The 17,831-nt window shown below is 47.9% G+C and overlaps 1 protein-coding gene across 1 annotated transcript in view; it reads left to right on the top strand.

Moving 5' to 3' along the window:
* LOC134928722 (alanine aminotransferase 2-like) overlaps positions 1–13,308 on the top strand; it is a 32,149-nt gene extending 18,841 nt beyond the window's left edge. The window contains exons 2-6 of the mRNA XM_063924737.1: positions 3,758–3,894; positions 3,976–4,150; positions 5,551–5,706; positions 11,868–11,980; positions 12,157–13,308. Of these exons, the coding sequence (XP_063780807.1) occupies positions 3,758–3,894; positions 3,976–4,150; positions 5,551–5,706; positions 11,868–11,980; positions 12,157–12,247 (672 nt within the window). The 3' untranslated portion in view covers positions 12,248–13,308. The remainder of the gene's footprint in view (positions 1–3,757; positions 3,895–3,975; positions 4,151–5,550; positions 5,707–11,867; positions 11,981–12,156) is intronic.
* The last annotated feature ends 4,523 nt before the right edge of the window (positions 13,309–17,831 follow it).

Raw genomic sequence — 17,831 nt, 5'->3', positions numbered from 1 at the left:
TCAGGGCCTTGAAAATATATGTTTCCAGGACGGCTGGAGTCAGAAAATCTGACTCGCTGTTTATCCTGTATGCACCCAACAAGCTGGGTGCTCCTGCTTCTAAGCAGACGATTGCTCGTTGGATTTGTAGTACAATTCAGCTTGCACATTCTGTGGCAGGATTGCCACAGCCAAAATCAGTAAAAGCCCATTCCACAAGGAAAGTGGGCTCACCTTGGGCGGCTGCCCGAGGGGTCTCGGCTTTACAACTTTGCCGAGCAGCTACTTGGTCAGGGGCAAACACGTTTGCTAAATTCTACAAATTTGATACCCTGGCTGAGGAGGACCTGGAGTTCTCTCATTCGGTGCTGCAGAGTCATCCGCACTCTCCCGCCCGTTTGGGAGCTTTGGTATAATCCCCATGGTCCTTACGGAGTCCCAGCATCCACTAGGACGTCAGAGAAAATAAGATTTTACTTACCGATAAATCTATTTCTCGTAGTCCGTAGTGGATGCTGGGCGCCCATCCCTAGTGCGGATTGTCTGCAATACTTGTATATAGTTATTGTTACAAAAATTCGGGTTATTATTGTTGTGAGCCATCTTTTCAGAGGCTCCTTTGCGTTTATCATACTGTTAACTGGGTTCAGATCACAAGTTGTACGGTGTGATTGGTGTGGCTGGTGTGAGTCTTACCCGGGATTCGATATCCTTCCTTGTTGTGTACGCTCGTCCGGGCACAGTGTCCTAACTGAGGCTTGGAGGAGGGTCATAGGGGGAGGAGCCAGTGCACACCACCTGATCCTTAAGCTTTTATTTTGTGCCCTGTCTCCTGCGGAGCCGCTACTCCCCATGGTCCTTACGGAGTCCCAGCATCCACTACGGACTACGAGAAATAGATTTATCGGTAAGTAAAATCTTATTTATTCCTCACTCTCCCCTTACAGCAAGAGATATACAGTATTATTCCTCACTTCCCCTTACTGCAGGAGATATACAGTATTATTCCTCACTTCCCCTTACTGCAGGAGATATACAGTATTATTTCTCACTCCCTCCTTACTGCAGGAGATATACAGTATTATTCCTCACTCTCCCCTTACAGCAAGAGATATACAGTATTATTCCTCACTTCCCCTTACTGCAGGAGATATACAGTATTATTCCTCACTCCCTCCTTACTGCAGGAGATATACAGTATTATTCCTCACTCCCTCCTTACTGCAGGAGATATACAGTATTATTCCTCACTCCCTCCTTACTGCAGGAGATATACAGTATTATTCCTCACTCCCCCCTTACTGCAGGAGATATACAGTATTATTCCTCACTCCCCCCTTACTGCAGGAGATATACAGTATTATTCCTCACTCCCCCCTTACTGCAGGAGATATACAGTATTATTCCTCACTCCCACCTTACTGCAGGATATATACAGTATTATTCCTCACTCTCCCCTTACTGCAGGAGATATACAGTATTATTCCTCACTCCCACCTTACTGCAGGAGATATATAGTATTATTCCTCACTCCCCCTTACTGCAGGAGATATACAGTATTATTCCTCACTCCTCCCCTTACTGCAGGAGATATACCGTATTATTCCTCACTCCCCCTTACTGCAGGAGATATACTGGATTATTCCTCACTCCCCCCTTACTGCAGGAGATATACAGTATTATTCCTCACTCCCCCTTACTGCAGGAGATATACAGTATTATTCCTCACTCCTCCCTTACTGCAGGAGATATACAGTATTATTCCTCACTCCCCCCCTTACTGCAGGATATATACAGTATTATTCCTCACTCCCCCCTTACTGCAGGAGATATACAGGATTATTCCTCACTCCCCCCTTACTGCAGGAGATATACAGTATTATTCCTCACTCCCCCCTTACTGCAGGAGATATACAGTATTATTCCTCACTCTCCCATTACTGCAGGAGATATACAGTATTATTCCTCACTCCCACCTTACTGCAGGAGATATACAGTATTATTCCTCACTCCCCCTTACTGCAGGAGATATACAGTATTATTCCTCTCTCCCCCTTACTGCAGGAGATATACAGTATTATTCCTCACTCCTCCCTTACTGCAGGAGATATACAGTATTATTCCTCACTCCCCCCCTTACTGCAGGATATATACAGTATTATTCCTCACTCCCCCCTTACTGCAGGAGATATACAGGATTATTCCTCACTCCTCCCTTACTGCAGGAGATATACAGTATTATTCCTCACTCCTCCCTTACTGCAGGAGATATACAGTATTATTCCTTACTCCCCCTTACTGCAGGAGTTATACAGTATTATTCCTCACTCCCTCCTTACTGCAGGAGATATACAGTATTATTCCTCACTCCCCCCTTACTGCAGGAGATATACCGTATTATTCCTCACTCCCCCTTACTGCAGGAGATATACAGGATTATTCCTCACTCCCCCCTTACTGCAGGAGATATACAGGATTATTCCTCACTCCCCCCTTACTGCAGGAGATATACAGTATTATTCCTCACTCCCCCTTACTGCAGGAGATATACAGTATTATTCCTCACTCCTCCCTTACTGCAGGAGATATACAGTATTATTCCACACTCCCCCCTTACTGCAGGAGATATACAGTATTATTCCACACTCCCCCCTTACTGCAGGAGATATACAGTATTATTCCTCACTCCCCCTTACTGCAGGAGATATACAGTATTATTCCACACTCCCCCCTTACTGCATGTGATATACAGTATTATTCCTCACTCCCCCTTACTGCAGGAGATATACAGTATTATTCCTCACTCCCACCTTATTGCAGGAGATATACAGTATTATTCCACACTCTCCCCTTACTGCAGGAGATATACAATATTATTCCTCACTCCCCCCTTACTGCAGGAGATATACAGTATTATTCCTCACTCCCCCTTACTGCAGGAGATATACAGTATTATTCCTCACTCCTCCCTTACTGCAAGAGATATACAGTATTATTCCACACTCACCCGTTACTGCAGGAGATATACAGTATTATTCCTCACTCCCCCCTTACTGCAGGAGATATACAGTATTATTCCTCACTCCTCCCTTACTGCAGGAGATATACAGTATTATTCCTCACACCCCCTTACTGCAGGAGATATACAGTATTATTCCTCACTCCCCCCTTACTGCAGGAGATATACAGTATTATTCCTCACTCCCCCCTTACTGCAGGAGTTATACAGTATTATTCCTCATTACCCCCTTACTGCAGGAGATATACAGTATTATTCCTCATTACCCCCTTACTGCAGGAGATATACAGTATTATACCTCACCCCCCAGGTAGCAGGAGATACAGTATAAAGTATTATACCTCAATTTTTTTGACATTTGTATGACATACACAGTACCTATATATATCTCGGTGCTCTGTTGTAAAGGGAGTGAGTAAGCAGGGCTCAGTAGGGAGCAAGGCTAGTGTACGGGAGGAGGCCGCTGAGAGGAACATACGAGCCACAGGGAAAGTGTTATACAGTAGGGAAAGAATCCACAGAAGAGATTTCCTATAGAGATGAGCGAATAATGAGGAGTCATCAACAGTTCTTGGGACACCCTCTAGTGGCCGCTGAGGACATTACATACACAGGCGTTGGAGTTATTCTGTACTTTTTGTCTTTAGCTTTGTAGAAGGATCTAGTGTAAGCGTTGCGGAGAGTGGGTCACACCCCTGTATCTATCGCTGTCCCTGCTCTCCAGTGATCCCTACTTTAACTGCTTTGCTCTGACTGCAGGTATATCAGGATAACGTCTATGCCAAGGGTTGCGCCTTCCACTCCTTCAAGAAGGTTCTGTTTGAGATGGGACCCAAGTACTCGGACGTGGTGGAGATGGCTTCCTTTCACTCCACATCTAAAGGTTACATGGGCGAGTGAGTATTGTTACAGCTTCTGATGTCCGGTGAGGTTTGGGTTGGGGTCTTCTGCAGTAACCATGTCCTGGTTACCCTCAGGTGTGGCTTCCGAGGGGGATACATGGAGGTCATCAATATGGACCCAGAAGTTAAACAGCAGCTGACCAAACTGGTCTCTGTACGTCTGTGCCCCCCCGTCCCGGGACAAGCCCTCCTGGATGTGGTCATGAACCCGCCTCAGCCCGGAGATCCTTCCTACAAGCAGTTTCTTGCGGTAACACCAAACCCCTGGTCAACCAGGGCTGCTCTCCATCAGGATTAGACTGTGTGAGGAACTACAAGTCTCAGCATGATACGTTGCCGCTCCACTGAGGATAGACTCCTAAATCTGTAATGCTGTCCCTTCCAAAGTGTACTCCCAGTATACAGTCACATAGCTGCTCTGTATACAGAGGATTCCCCAACCAGTCTGTGAGATAGACCTGGGGGCGGTGGCCATGCCAACCCAAATCCACCTACCTCCACTGACGTTTTTCTTTTACCTGTCCACACAGTGATGGGTCATATACCATGCTGAATGGGTTAGTCTCATCCTTCCTAGTATATTATTTACCTCCATAACATAAGGGCACTGAATTGTGTATATACTGTAGGTGATATCTCGTCGTGTGTTGCTTTCCCAGGGACGTGTGGGGGGTAAATGACTCAGGAGGCGCTGGCTAGTACCAGAGCCAGATATTCACACAATATATGAGCCCAAGGGTGGGCATTATACACAGGTGCAGCACTATATAGTTGTGGGTGTTATACACAGGTGCAGCAGTATATACATGTGGACATTATACACAGGTGCAGCAGTATATACATGTGGGCATTATGCACAGGTGCAGCACTATATACATGAGGGCATTATACACAGGTGCAGCACTATATAGATGTGGGTGTTATACACAGGTGCAGCAGTATATACATGTGGGCATTATACACAGATACAGCAGTATATACATGTGGGCATTATACACAGTTGCAGCGGTATATACTTGTGGGCATTATACACAGGTGCAGCAGTATATACATGTGGGCATTATACACAGGTGCAGCGGTATATACATGTGGGCATTATACACAGGTGCAGCGGTATATACATGTGGGCATTATACACAGGTGCAGCAGTATATACATGTGGGAATTATACACAGGTGCAGCAGTATATACATGTGGGCATTATACACAGGTGCAGCAGTATATACATGTGGGCATTATACACAGGTGCAGCAGTATATACATGTGGGCATTATACACAGGTGCAGCAGTATATACATGTTGGCATTATACACAGGTGCAGCAGTATATACATGTGGGAATTATACACAGGTGCAGCAGTATATACATGTGGGCATTATACACAGGTGCAGCAGTTTATACTGATGGAAATTTGGTGAGTTTTCATCACGGATTTGCGGAAAGGTGGTGGTGGTGGGGGGAGGGGGGGGGGATCTGCCTCACCTGTCATAGACATTTTATAATATATTGTTTTGTATTTTTCATATACTTTATATAGTGAAAACTCTGGTGTATACAGTATATGGCACCTGCCTCCCCTCACTACACGTCACTGACCAGGCCGCATATATACTAGTTATATATATAACACTGGTGTCTGCTGTTCCCCAGGAGAAACAAGCTGTGCTGGGGAATCTGGCCGAGAAGGCTCGGCTCACAGAAGAAGTCTTAAACCAGGCCCCAGGTATCCAGTGTAATCCCGTCCAGGGAGCCATGTACTCCTTCCCGAAGATTGAGATCCCTGAGAAGGCCATCAAGCTTGCGCAGGTAAGTGAGAAGGAAGCATTCGGCATCATTCTGGAATTAGTCCCATCATGGGATCAGGAGATTACTGGAGGGAGCTAGACAGTCATCCAGAAAGTAACAGTATTGGTAATATTAGTAATAGCGATCACTGGTAATTAATGTATTGGTGCCTCTGTGAGGTGCTGTATGCAGTGCTTGGCGCAGTCTTTAATGCTACGGAGCTGGAATAAAGCTGCCGGCACACATCACAACCTTACAGCGTGCTAGCGTGCTTTGTTCGGGGACTGTAACGGTTGTCCTGAGATTTTTCCCACACACTGCGCACAGACTGTTACCGAGGCGGGATATGTCCAGTGTAACGTAGAGTTGTGCAGTTTTATTGTATGAAGATACAAATCTTCATCTCGTCAACTTTGAGTTGTGCCCAGTGTGAGTGTGCGTGCTTCATGGAGGGAATTCAGAATCAGGATCAGCGTTATTGGCCAGGTACACTTGCGTATACTAGGAATTTGTCTTTGGTTTGCTATACAGCAAAGTAGGTAACAGATAAGCAGGTGAGGGGGGAAGTACAGTCATACAGATAGGTATACCGTAGGGACACAAGTGAGTTACATGTACGTCTAGTCAGTCAATGTTCAGGAGTTCAGCAGGTGGACCGCTTGGGGAAAGAAACTTTTGAGGCATCTGGTGGACTTGGCGGGGACGGCCCTGTAACGCCTGCCTGAAGGAAGCAAGTTACACATGCTGTGGCCGGGGTGTAGCTGGTTCTTTACTATCTTCGTTGCCCGCTTTTTAGCTCTGGACAGGTACAGGTCCTGGACTGAGGGAAGGTCGGCCCGATGATGTTCTCTGCGGTTCTGACCACCTTTTGGAGCCTGCATCTGTCCCTCGCGCTGGTGGAGCCATACCATACCAGTATCGAGGAGCACAGTACTCACTCCACAATCGCGGAGTAGAAGAGGAGCAGAAGCTTCTGTGGGATATTGAACTTCCTTAGTTTCCTGAGGAAGAACAACCTCTGCTGCACTTTCCCGACAGTGGCATCAGCGTTGGGCCACCATTTAAGGTCCCGGGAGATTGTGGTCCCTAGAAACTTGAAGGAGTCTACTAGCGATACCACACTGTCAGCAATCGTTAGCAGAGGTGCACTAGATGACTTCTTCCTGAAGTCCACTATCATCTCGACAGTTTTGAGGGGGTTGAGCTCAAGGTTGTTGTGGATGCACCACTGGGCCAACCGGTCTACTTCCCGTCTTTAGGCCGATTCATCCCCGTCCTTGATGAGGCCGATGACGGTGGTGTCATTGGCAAATTTAATGATCTTTACTGATTGCGCCTCTGAGGTGCAGTCATTTGTGTACAGGGAGAAGAGCAGGGGTGAGAGAGGACACAGCCCTGAGGGGCCCCTGTACTAATGGACTGCGCTTGAGAGGTGAATTCCCCCACTTTCACCACCTGTGTCCTATCTGTCAGGAAGTCTACTATCTAGGAACAGGTAGCTTCTGGGACCCTAGGCGTAGTAATTTGGGGTGGAGGATGCTGGGGACGATTGTATTGAAGGCCGAGCTGAAATCGACAAACAGGACCCTCGCGTAGGTACCAGGAATGTCTAGGTGCTGTAGAATGTAGTGCAGGCCCAGGTTGACTACATCCTCGACACACCGATTCGATCGATAGGCAAACTGTAGTGGGTTTAGTTGGGGGCCAGTCACAGTTTTCAGGTGATTCAAAACCAGATGCTCGAACGTTTTCATGACCACGGATGTCGGTGCTATCGGCCTATAGTCATTCAGGTTCGTGATAGAGGGTTTCTTGGGGACCGGGACGATAGTGGACCTTTTGAGGCAGGAAGGGACTTTTTGTAGCTCCAGCGATTTGTTGAAGATCTTGGTGAATATGGGGGCGAGCTGACCCGCACATGCTCTCAGGGCAGATGGTGACACTCCGTCAGGACCCAGAGCTTTTCTGGGTTTGGCTCTTTTGAACAATGCCTCCACCTCTTCTTGGGCGACTTGCAGTGCCTGTAGTGGGCCGTCGGTGTTCGGGGCATCGTAGAGGTGATTGTTTGGGTCACAGGGGACTTCTTTTGTGAACCTGCAATAAAAGTAGTTCAGCTCGTCTGCTAGGTCTTGGTGCATGCTGGTGGACTTTGATGTTGTCTTGTAGTTGTTTATGGATTGCATTCCTTTCCATACAGATACAGGGTTATTGGTGGAGAGATCGTTTGTCAGCTTGTCCGAACACCGCTTTTTTGCTAGCCTGATTTATTTGGTCAGAGAGTTCCTAGTTCGGTTGTATAGTGCTCTGTCACTGCTGCTATAGGCCTCCTCTTTGGCCTGATTAAGTGGCCTGAGCTGGGTGTTGAACCAGGGCTTGTTTTAGATGTAAATGCGGCAAGTCTTGGTAGGTACACACATGTCCTCACAGTAGCTGATGTAGTATGTGACAGTGTCTGTCAGGTTGTTCAGGTCGGTTGCAGAGGCTTCGAAGACCCCCCATTCCATGCAGGCAAAGCAGGCCTGGAGCTTCATCTTGGCCTCGTTGGTCCATTTCTTAACAGTCTTGAGACAGGCTTAACCGCTCTCAGCTTCTGTGTATAGGTAGGGAGTAGGTGGACGATACAGTGGTCAGATAGGCCGAGTGCAGCATGCGGGATAGACCGGAAGGCAGACTTGAGGGTAGTGTAGCAGTGGTCAAGGGTGCGCCCTTCCCTAGTGGGACACGTGACTTGTTGTTTGTACTTAGGTAGCTCCTTGCTCAGGTTAGTTCTGTTGAAGTCACCCAGTACTATAACCAGAGAGTCTGGGTGTTTTTGTTCTATGTCGGATATACATATGGCCAGGTGGTGCAGGGCTTCGTTCGTGCAGGCAAGGGGGGGGGGGGATGTACACTACCACAAGGACAATTGAGGCAAATTCCTTGGGGAAAATAGAAGGGGTTGCAGTTGATACATCTCCAGGTGAGGGCTACATGATTTGCCTAGGGTCGTGACATTGGTGCACCATCTGTCGTTGATGTAGAAGCAGATGCCACCACCCTTCATTTTTCCTGAGAGAACCTTGGAGCAATCAGCCCTGAACAGACTGAAGCCCGGCAGAGACATCGGGTTGTCTGCAATATGGTCGTTCAGCCACGTCTCTGTAAAGCAGATGACGGACGACCCTGTAATGCCTGACCCTGCGCTGCGCAGAAGGATGGACAGTTCGTCGAACTTGTTTGCCAGTGAGCGCATGTTTTCCGCCGCCACCTCAATAGGGCGCTTGCACAACAGCCTCTCCACTGAGCCCAGGTCCTTCTATTAGGGCCGACATGAGGGCCTCTGTCATTCTCTTTCTGGGGCTGCCAGTCGCTGTCCGGGCTGTGGGTGGCCGCGGCCGCTCGGTCATCCACTTCGGCGTCCACGATGTCTGCATCCCTGCCATCCAGGGCAGTGAGGGCTGCAAGGGCCGCTGAGCTGCCCGCCGGCAGACCCGAACGTGGGTTAAGCACCGCGGGAGTGCTCCAATTTAGGAGGGCTTCCCTGCTGCATTTGGTCACCGGTGGGGTAGACAAGGGCAGGGGAAAACAAGGGGAAACAGGTATTTTGGCTGAGCTGCATAGCTCCGAGGCAGCCATCTGCGGCGCCATCTTGGATTGTAATCGCTATAATCGTTATTGCTATAACCTATTGCTGCTCTTTAATCCAATGGGTATATTTAAAACAAGTGATAAATAAAATAACTTTGCTTTTTCTGTTGCTGATTTAGTCAGTTATTCCCGGACAAAGCAGGAAATGTGTTAGAATCCAATTCCTATTGTGTAGGTGTGAAAAATCTCAGTGTATTTTAGTATAATTCAAGCAAAATGTGTCAAACTGGCTGCCGTTGTTCGCTGCGTAGCGATCAGTGTTAAAAAACGGCTAATGTGCTGGTCTTGTTTTGCACAAAATGTTTTTCAGGCGATCGCACTTCTGCAAAGCAAAAATACACTCCCCAGTGGGCGGCGGCTATGCGTTTGCACGGCTGCAAAAAACTGCCAGCGAGCGAACAGCTCGGAATGACCACCAAAATGTCTGAGCACCTTAATTAAATTGTTGAACAATCAATACATTGATCACTGAAAGGAGATAAACCAGGGAAAATGTGAATAGCATGGACCTTATACTCCTCTGCTGTATAGCATGGACCTTATACCTCTCTGCTGTATAGCATGGACCTTATACCTCTCTGCTGTATAGCATGGACCTTATACTCCTCTGCTGTATAGCATGGACCTTTATACTCCTCTGCTGTATAGCATGGACCTTTATACTCCTCTGCTGTATAGCATGGACCTTATACTCCACTGCTGTATAGCATGGACCTTTATACTCCTCTGCTGTATAGCATGGACCTTTATACTCCTCTGCTGTATAGCATGGACCTTATACTCCTCTGCTGTATAGCATGGACCTTTATACTGCTCTGTTGTACAGCATGGACCTTATACTCCTCTGCTGTACAGCATGGACCTTTATACTGCTCTGTTGTATAGCATGGACCTTATACTCCTCTGCTGTATAGCATGGACCTTTATACTGCTCTGCTGTATAGCATGGACCTTATACTCCTCTGCTGTATAGCATGGACCTTTATACTGCTCTGCTGTATAGCATGGACCTTTATACTGCTCTGCTGTACAGCATGGACCTTTATACTGCTCTGTTGTATAGCATGGACCTTATACTCCTCTGCTGTATAGCATGGACCTTTATACTGCTCTGCTATATAGCATGGACCTTTATACTGCTCTGTTGTATAGCATGGACCTTTATACTGCTCTGTTGTATAGCATGGACCTTATACTCCTCTGCTGTATAGCATGGACCTTTATACTGCTCTGCTGTATAGCATGGACCTTTATACTGCTCGGTTGTATAGCATGGACCTTATACTCCTCTGCTGTATAGCAGGGACCTTTATACTGCTCTGTTGTATAGCATGGACCTTATACTCCTCTGCTGTATAGCATGGACCTTTATACTGCTCTGCTGTATAGCATGGACCTTATACTCCTCTGCTGTATAGCATGGACCTTTATACTGCTCTGCTGTACAGCATGGACCTTTATACTGCTCTGCTGTACAGCATGGACCTTTATACTGCTCTGTTGTATAGCATGGACCTTATACTCCTCTGCTGTATAGCATGGACCTTTATACTGCTCTGCTGTATAGCATGGACCTTTATACTGCTCTGTTGTATAGCATGGACCTTTATACTGCTCTGCTGTATAGCATGGACCTTTTTACTGCTCTGTTGTATAGCATGGACCTTTATACTGCTCTGTTGTATAGCATGGACCTTTATACTGCTCTGCTTTATAGCATGGACCTTTATACTGCTCTGTTGTATAGCATGGACCTTTATACTGCTCTGCTGTATAGCATGGACCTTAAACTCCTCTGCTGTATAGCATGGACCTTTATACTGCTCTGCTGTATAGCATGGACCTTTATACTGCTCTGTTGTATAGCATGGACCTTTATACTGCTCTGTTGTATAGCATGGACCTTATACTCCTCTGCTGTATAGCATGGACCTTTATACTGCTCTGCTGTATAGCATGGACCTTTATACTGCTCTGTTGTATAGCATGGACCTTTATACTGCTCTACTGTACAGCATGGACCTTATACTCCTCTGCTGTATAGCATGGACCTTTATACTGCTCTGCTGTGTAGCATGGACCTTATACTCCACTGCTGTATAGCATGGACCTTTATACTGCTCTGCTGTATAGCATGGACCTTATACAGGTTGAATATCCCATATCCAAATATTCCGAAATACGGAATATTCCAAAATACTGAATTTTTGGAGTGAGATAGTGAAACCTTTGTTTTCTGATGGTTCAATGTACACAAACTTTGTTTAATTCAAAAAATTATTTAAAATATTGTATGAAATGACCTTCAGGCTGTGTATAAGGTGTATATGAAACATAAATGCATTCTGTGCTTAGACTTAGGTCCCATCATCATGATATCTCATTATGGTATGCAACTATTCCAAAATACGGAAAAATCCCATATCCAAAAGACTTCTGGTCTCAAGCTTTTAAATATGGGATACTCAACCTGTACTCCTCTGCTGTATAGCATGGACCTTATACTCCTCTGCTGTATAGCATTGACCTTATACTCCTCTGCTTCTCCTGCCCAGGCTGAAGGTCAGGCCCCAGACATGTTCTTCTGTATGAAGCTGCTGGAAGAAACTGGAATCTGTGTGGTGCCGGGGAGTGGTTTTGGCCAACGTGAGGGGACCCACCACTTCAGGTAGGTACTTGGCAAATGCACATTGTGAGGTGGTACCCAAAGATTCCTGTTTGTAGCCCACAGATCCTGTGGCCCTAAATAATCTGAGAATATTACATGCACCCTGGATTGTGATGATCTCTGATGTCTCAGGCATCTCGATAACTTGATGGCTAAATTCCCTTCTTCTCCTCCAGGATGACCATCCTCCCCCCTATTGAGAAGCTGAAGAGCCTCTTGGAGCGGCTGAAGGATTTCCATCAGAAATTCACCCGTGAATACTCCTAGGAGGTGACATAGCAGTGGTGACCTTGGATGATGACTTGGGGGGGAATCATGTAGGTGGAATCTTAGTTCTCGATAATCCAGGAAACATCGCACTTTCTATATTGGGCATTGCCAAGAGTATTATATGTGCCAAATTTAGCCCAGTGAGTATATAGGTCCCCAGTTTCCCCAGAACATGCTCTGTGCCACTTTCCTACCTTGGGGGGGGCTTCAGGTTTTTTAATGCTGTCCCTCATTGTTAACGGGAGGGACCTGGTCCGATATTTATTTCAAGCCATTTTAAAGCATAATTTACTGTACTATATGCTGGGCCAGACTATGCTTTGTAATTCTTCCCTGCACGCCCAACATGATTGCAAGCACCGTGACAAGCACCCTCCCTGTAATCATCCATACCCTGCCATATGTTACATGACAGGTAAAGAAATAATAGGTTGTACTATAGAGCTACTCTAGGCGGCTCTAGATCCTCTATAACTGCTGCTTCTGATGCTGCATCGACGTCTTAATTTCTGCTCCACTATTTGGGTTGTGGGTCTTCTGGGGCCCACTCAGGTTTGGGTGGTGGAGATATGTTGGTTGTAGCTGAGCCTCCACAGTTTCTGCCACTCCATAGGAGCCTTCGTGGACAGGAGAACCGATCTGTCTGATTTGCCCTCTGCTCAGTGGGTAAAACCCTGGTATGCTGCTATGCAGAATGTGATGGCCTCAGATACCCACTCTAGGACAAGGGGCTGCTGTTTTTGTTAGGGGCGGATTTGTGCATGGCTAGAACAGTCTGCCGCCACACTTATCAGGGCGCCAGCTTCCATTGTATGCCTTATCCCAATGTAACCTCCTCCAGGTGACCCAGTAAGACGGGCTTTCTAGATGTGCTCTGTACCTCAATGTATCAGGCTTACATTGCGGAGAACCAAGTGTCAGCTCTGCTGTTCAGTCTCTTGATGTAAAAGGATAATTTTATGTACTGTACAGATACGGAAGATTTGCTCCCGATTATGGAAAGGGCTAATATAAGTGTCTTAAATTTTATCAATAAAACGTATTGTAATAAAGTTAAACTTTGTGAGCGTTAATTATATTTACATACCTGGGAGACCCAGTTTCACCCAATCCGCTATGTGTGTTGGTGTTTGTACATCCTGGCAATACTCAACCGGCTCATGCCATGGAAACAGCCGTCTCAGCGGGAGTGGTGAGAGCACTGCAGATATTTCTGGACCAGCAAAAGGTAAATGTGGTTTTTGTTTAAAAGTGAATCGGATATGAAGAAATATCTGAGGTTGTTCATATTCTTCAGTAACGAGAAGAAAAGTCTAGGCTGGTATTGGAGTGGTTACTTCTGCCTCCTTGTGGTGCTCCGCGGTGGTTTGATGACTTAGTTATGGTACAGTATGTAGTGTAAAAAAGGGGCAGACTAGGTGGTCCAAGTGGGTCTTATCTGCCATCAAATTCTATGTTTCTACGCAAGTAAGCACAAGGATAGTAAGAATGGAAACATAATCACGTGACATATCCACTGATTGGGCAGCTGAATTAGGTTTGGCCATCAGCTGTTAGTATCCACGGATGGTTCGCTAACCAGGGTCGATGGTTTTTTCATGGATGGAGGAGATCTGATGGTGATACCGGTGAAGTTTTTATTTCTGTTTACACCAGGTTACGTGAGATGGATGCTGGGAGGTGTGACAGAGCATCGTTCTCATTGGGCGCCTACATCTCCCTTCCCCACACACTTTGCCCGTACAGTGCCAGCATAACTGGTCTGGTTCCACCAAGTGGACATGCCCATCGGTTCAAACCATCAATTGTTTTCCCTCTATGGTTTCCTGTCATGTATGAAGACCATTGGTGGAGAACCCTTCAATGGACAACACAAGGCTGAATGACTACAATACAGCTGATGATCTCACACGCGTATAGACCTAGAGATGATTTCTGTATTGTCACAGGGCATATGTTACACAGGGACATAGGAAATAGTGAAAGAAGTGCACAGTGTCTTAGATAAAAAGTCAGGATTGGACTGTCTAGTGAGAGAGAGCAGAACTGAGACAAGGCAACAGAGTGTAATGGTGGAGGTTGGGGCAGTTATGAGGATATATTTGTGGGAGTAGGGGAGGTGTGAGGGTGTACCAGTGTGAGTAGTACTGGTGGGAGTAGGGGAGGTGTGAGGGTGTACCAGTGTGAGTAGTACTGGTGGGAGTAGGGGAGGTGTGAGGGTGTACCAGTGTGAGTAGTACAGGTTGGAGTAGGGGAGGTGTGAGGGTGTACCAGTTGGAGTAGTACAGGTGGGAGTAGGGGAGGTGTGAGGGTGTACCAGTGTGAGTAGTACAGGTGGGAGTAGGGGAGGTGTGAGGGTGTACCAGTGTGAGTAGTACAGGTGGGAGTAGGGGAGGTGTGAGGGTGTACCAATGTGAGTAGTAAAGGTGGGAGTAGGGGAGGTGTGAGGGTGTACCAGTGTGAGTAGTACAGGTGGGAGTAGGGGAGGTGTGAGGGTGTACCAGTGTGAGTAGTACAGGTAGGAGTAGGGGAGGTGTGAGGGTGTACCAGTGTGAGTAGTACAGGTGGGAGTAGGGGAGGTGTGAGGGTATACCAGAGTGAGTAGTACAGGTGGGAGTAGGGGAGGTGTGAGGGTGTACCAGTGTGAGTAGGGGAGGTGTGAGGGTGTACCAGTGTGAGTAGTACAGGAGGGAGTAGGGGCGGTGTGAGGGTGTACCAGTGTGAGTAGTACAGGTGGGAGTAGGGAAGGTGTGAGGGTATACCAGAGTGAGAAGTACAGGTGGGATTGGGGGAGGTGTGAAGGTGTACCAGTGTGAGTGATACAGGTGGGAGTAGGGGAGGTGTGAGTAGTACAGGTGGGAGTAGGGGAGGTGTGAGGGTGTACCAGTGTGAGTAGTACAGGTGTGAGGGTGTACCAGTGTGAGTGGTACAGGTGGGAGTAGGGGAGGTATGAGGGTGTAGCAGTGTGAGTAGTACAGGTGGGGGTAGGGGAGGTGTGAGGGTGTACCAGTGTGAGTAGTACAGGTGGGAGTAGGGGAGGTGTGAGGGTGTACCAGTGTGAGTAGTACAGGTGGGAGTAGGGGAGGTGTGAGGGTGTACCAGTGTGAGTAGTACAGGTGGGAGTAGGGGAGGTGTGAGGGTGTACGAGTGTGAGTAGTACAGGTGGGAGTAGGGGAGGTGTTAGGGTGTACCAGTGTGAGTAGTACAGGTGGGAGTAGGGGAGGTGTGAGGGTGTACCAGTGTGAGTAGTACAGGTGGGAGTAGGGTAGGTGTGAGGGTGTACCAGTGTGAGTAGGGGAGGTGTGAGGGTGTACCAGTGTGAGTAGTACAGGTGGGAGTAGGGGAGGTGAGAGGGTGTACCAGTGCGAGTAGTACAGGTGGGAGTAGGGGAGGTGTGAGGGTGTACCAGTGTGAGTAGTACAGGTGGGAGTAGGGGAGGTGTGAGGGTGTACGAGTGTGAGTAGTACAGGTGGGAGTAGGGGAGGTGTTAGGGTGTACCAGTGTGAGTAGTACAGGTGGAAGTAGGGGAGGTGTGAGGGTGTACCAGTGTGAGTAGTACAGGTGGGAGTAGGGGAGGTGTTAGGGTGTACCAGTTGGAGTAGGACAGGTGGGAGTAGGGGAGGTGTGAGGGTGTACCAGTGTGAGTAGTACAGGTGGGAGTAGGGGAGGTGTGAGGGTGTACCAGTGTGAGTAGTACAGGTGGGAGTAGGGGAGGTGTGAGGGTGTACCAATGTGAGTAGTACAGGTGGGAGTAGGGGAGGTGTGAGGGTGTACCAATGTGAGTAGTACAGGTGGGAGTAGGGGAGGTGTGAGGGTGTACCAGTGTGAGTAGTACAGGTGGGAGTAGGGGAGGTGTGAGGGTGTACCAGAGTGAGTAGTACAGGTAGGAGTAGGGGAGGTGTGAGGGTGTACCAGTGTGAGTAGTACAGGTGGGAGTAGGGGAGGTGTGAGGGTATACCAGAGTGAGTAGTACAGGTGGGAGTAGGGGAGGTGTGAGGGTGTACCAGTGTGAGTAGGGGAGGTGTGAGGGTGTACCAGTGTGAGTAGTACAGGTGGGAGTAGGGGAGGTGTGAGGGTGTACCAGTGTGAGTAGTACAGGTGGGAGTAGGGAAGGTGTGAGGGTATACCAGAGTGAGTAGTACAGGTGGGATTGGGGGAGGTGTGAAGGTGTACCAGTGTGAGTGGTACGGGTGGGAGTAGGGGAGGTGTGAGGGTGTACCAGTGTGAGTGGTACAGGTGGGAGTAGGGGAGGTGTGAGGGTGTACCAGTGTGAGTAGTACAGGTGGGAGTAGGGGAGGTGTGAGGGTGTACCAGTCTGAGTAGTACAGGTGGGAGTAGGGAAGGTGTGAGGGTATACCAGAGTGAGTGGTACACGTGGGAGTAGGGGAGGTGTGAGGGTGTACCAGTGTGAGTGGAACAGGTGGGAGTAGGGGAGGTGTGAGGGTGTACCAGTGTGATTAGTACAGGTGGGAGTAGGGGAGGTGTGAGGGTGTACCAGTGTGAGTAGTACAGGTGGGAGTAGGGGAGGTGTGAGGGTGTACCAGTGTGAGTAGTACAGGTAGGAGTAGGGGAGGTGTGAGGGTGTACCAGTGTGAGCGGTACAGGTGGGAGTAGGGGAGGTGTGAGGTTGTACCAGAGTGAGTAGTACAGGTGGGAGTAGGGGAGGTGTGAGGGTGTACCAGTGTGAGTAGTGCAGGTGGGAGTAGGGGAGGTGTGAGAGTGTACCAGTGTGAGTAGTACAGGTGGGAGTAGGGGAGATGTGAGGGTGAACCAGTGTGATTAGTACAGGTGGGAGTAGGGGAGGTGTGAGTGTGTACCAGTGTGAGTAGTACAGGTGGGAGTAGAGGAGGTGTGAGGGTGTACCAGTGTGAGTAGTACAGGTGGGATTGGGGGAGGTGTGAGGGTGTGCCAGTGTGAGTAGTACAGGTGGGAGTAGGTGTTATGCACCCCAGTGCCTGCAGGAAAGTACTGGTGTCAGGACTGTTATGCACTCCAGTGCCTGCAGGAATGTACTGGTGTTTGAACTGTTATGCAAAACAAATGGACTCACAGACAGACTGGGGAAAATGACATAACGTACACAGAAGGTGATAGGGTAACAAAATACACACAAAGTGAACAGAGAAGCCCAGAGGCTAAGGAACTGGGTATCTCCCTTGTATTAGAACTGCTCAGATGGGAAAAGCAAGATGTTGTGTTTTAATACGTAGAGAACCCGAAATGCTGTTGCTAAGGGCAACAGCAAAACCCTAAAGGGTTACCAACGGGTGTGGCAGTAAACTCCTTGGTCAGAGATGGAATGATAGACACAAGGAGAGTCTCCACAATCCTAATTCTCACTTGCAGTGCACAGGTTCAGCTTACTGCCACTAAACTGACCCCTGACACCTAGCACAGTGAGACAGGATTAGACAGGCAAGTCTTAGAATACAGCCGCAAACTTGCTAAGTTCACAGAGTAGTAACAGAACCCCAGCAAGCTAAACGACTGACTCCAGTCTTACTGCTAGGTCTGGATTGGCAGAGTGTAATACCAAATCCCCAGGCCTATTTGCAGTAAGCAACAAACAAATACAAAGCTA

Source organism: Pseudophryne corroboree, chromosome 5, assembly GCF_028390025.1.
Source record: "Pseudophryne corroboree isolate aPseCor3 chromosome 5, aPseCor3.hap2, whole genome shotgun sequence".
NCBI lineage: Eukaryota > Metazoa > Chordata > Amphibia > Anura > Myobatrachidae > Pseudophryne > Pseudophryne corroboree.
The sequence above is the reverse complement of the archived record's forward strand: the minus strand, read 5'-3'. Positions and strand labels throughout refer to the sequence as shown.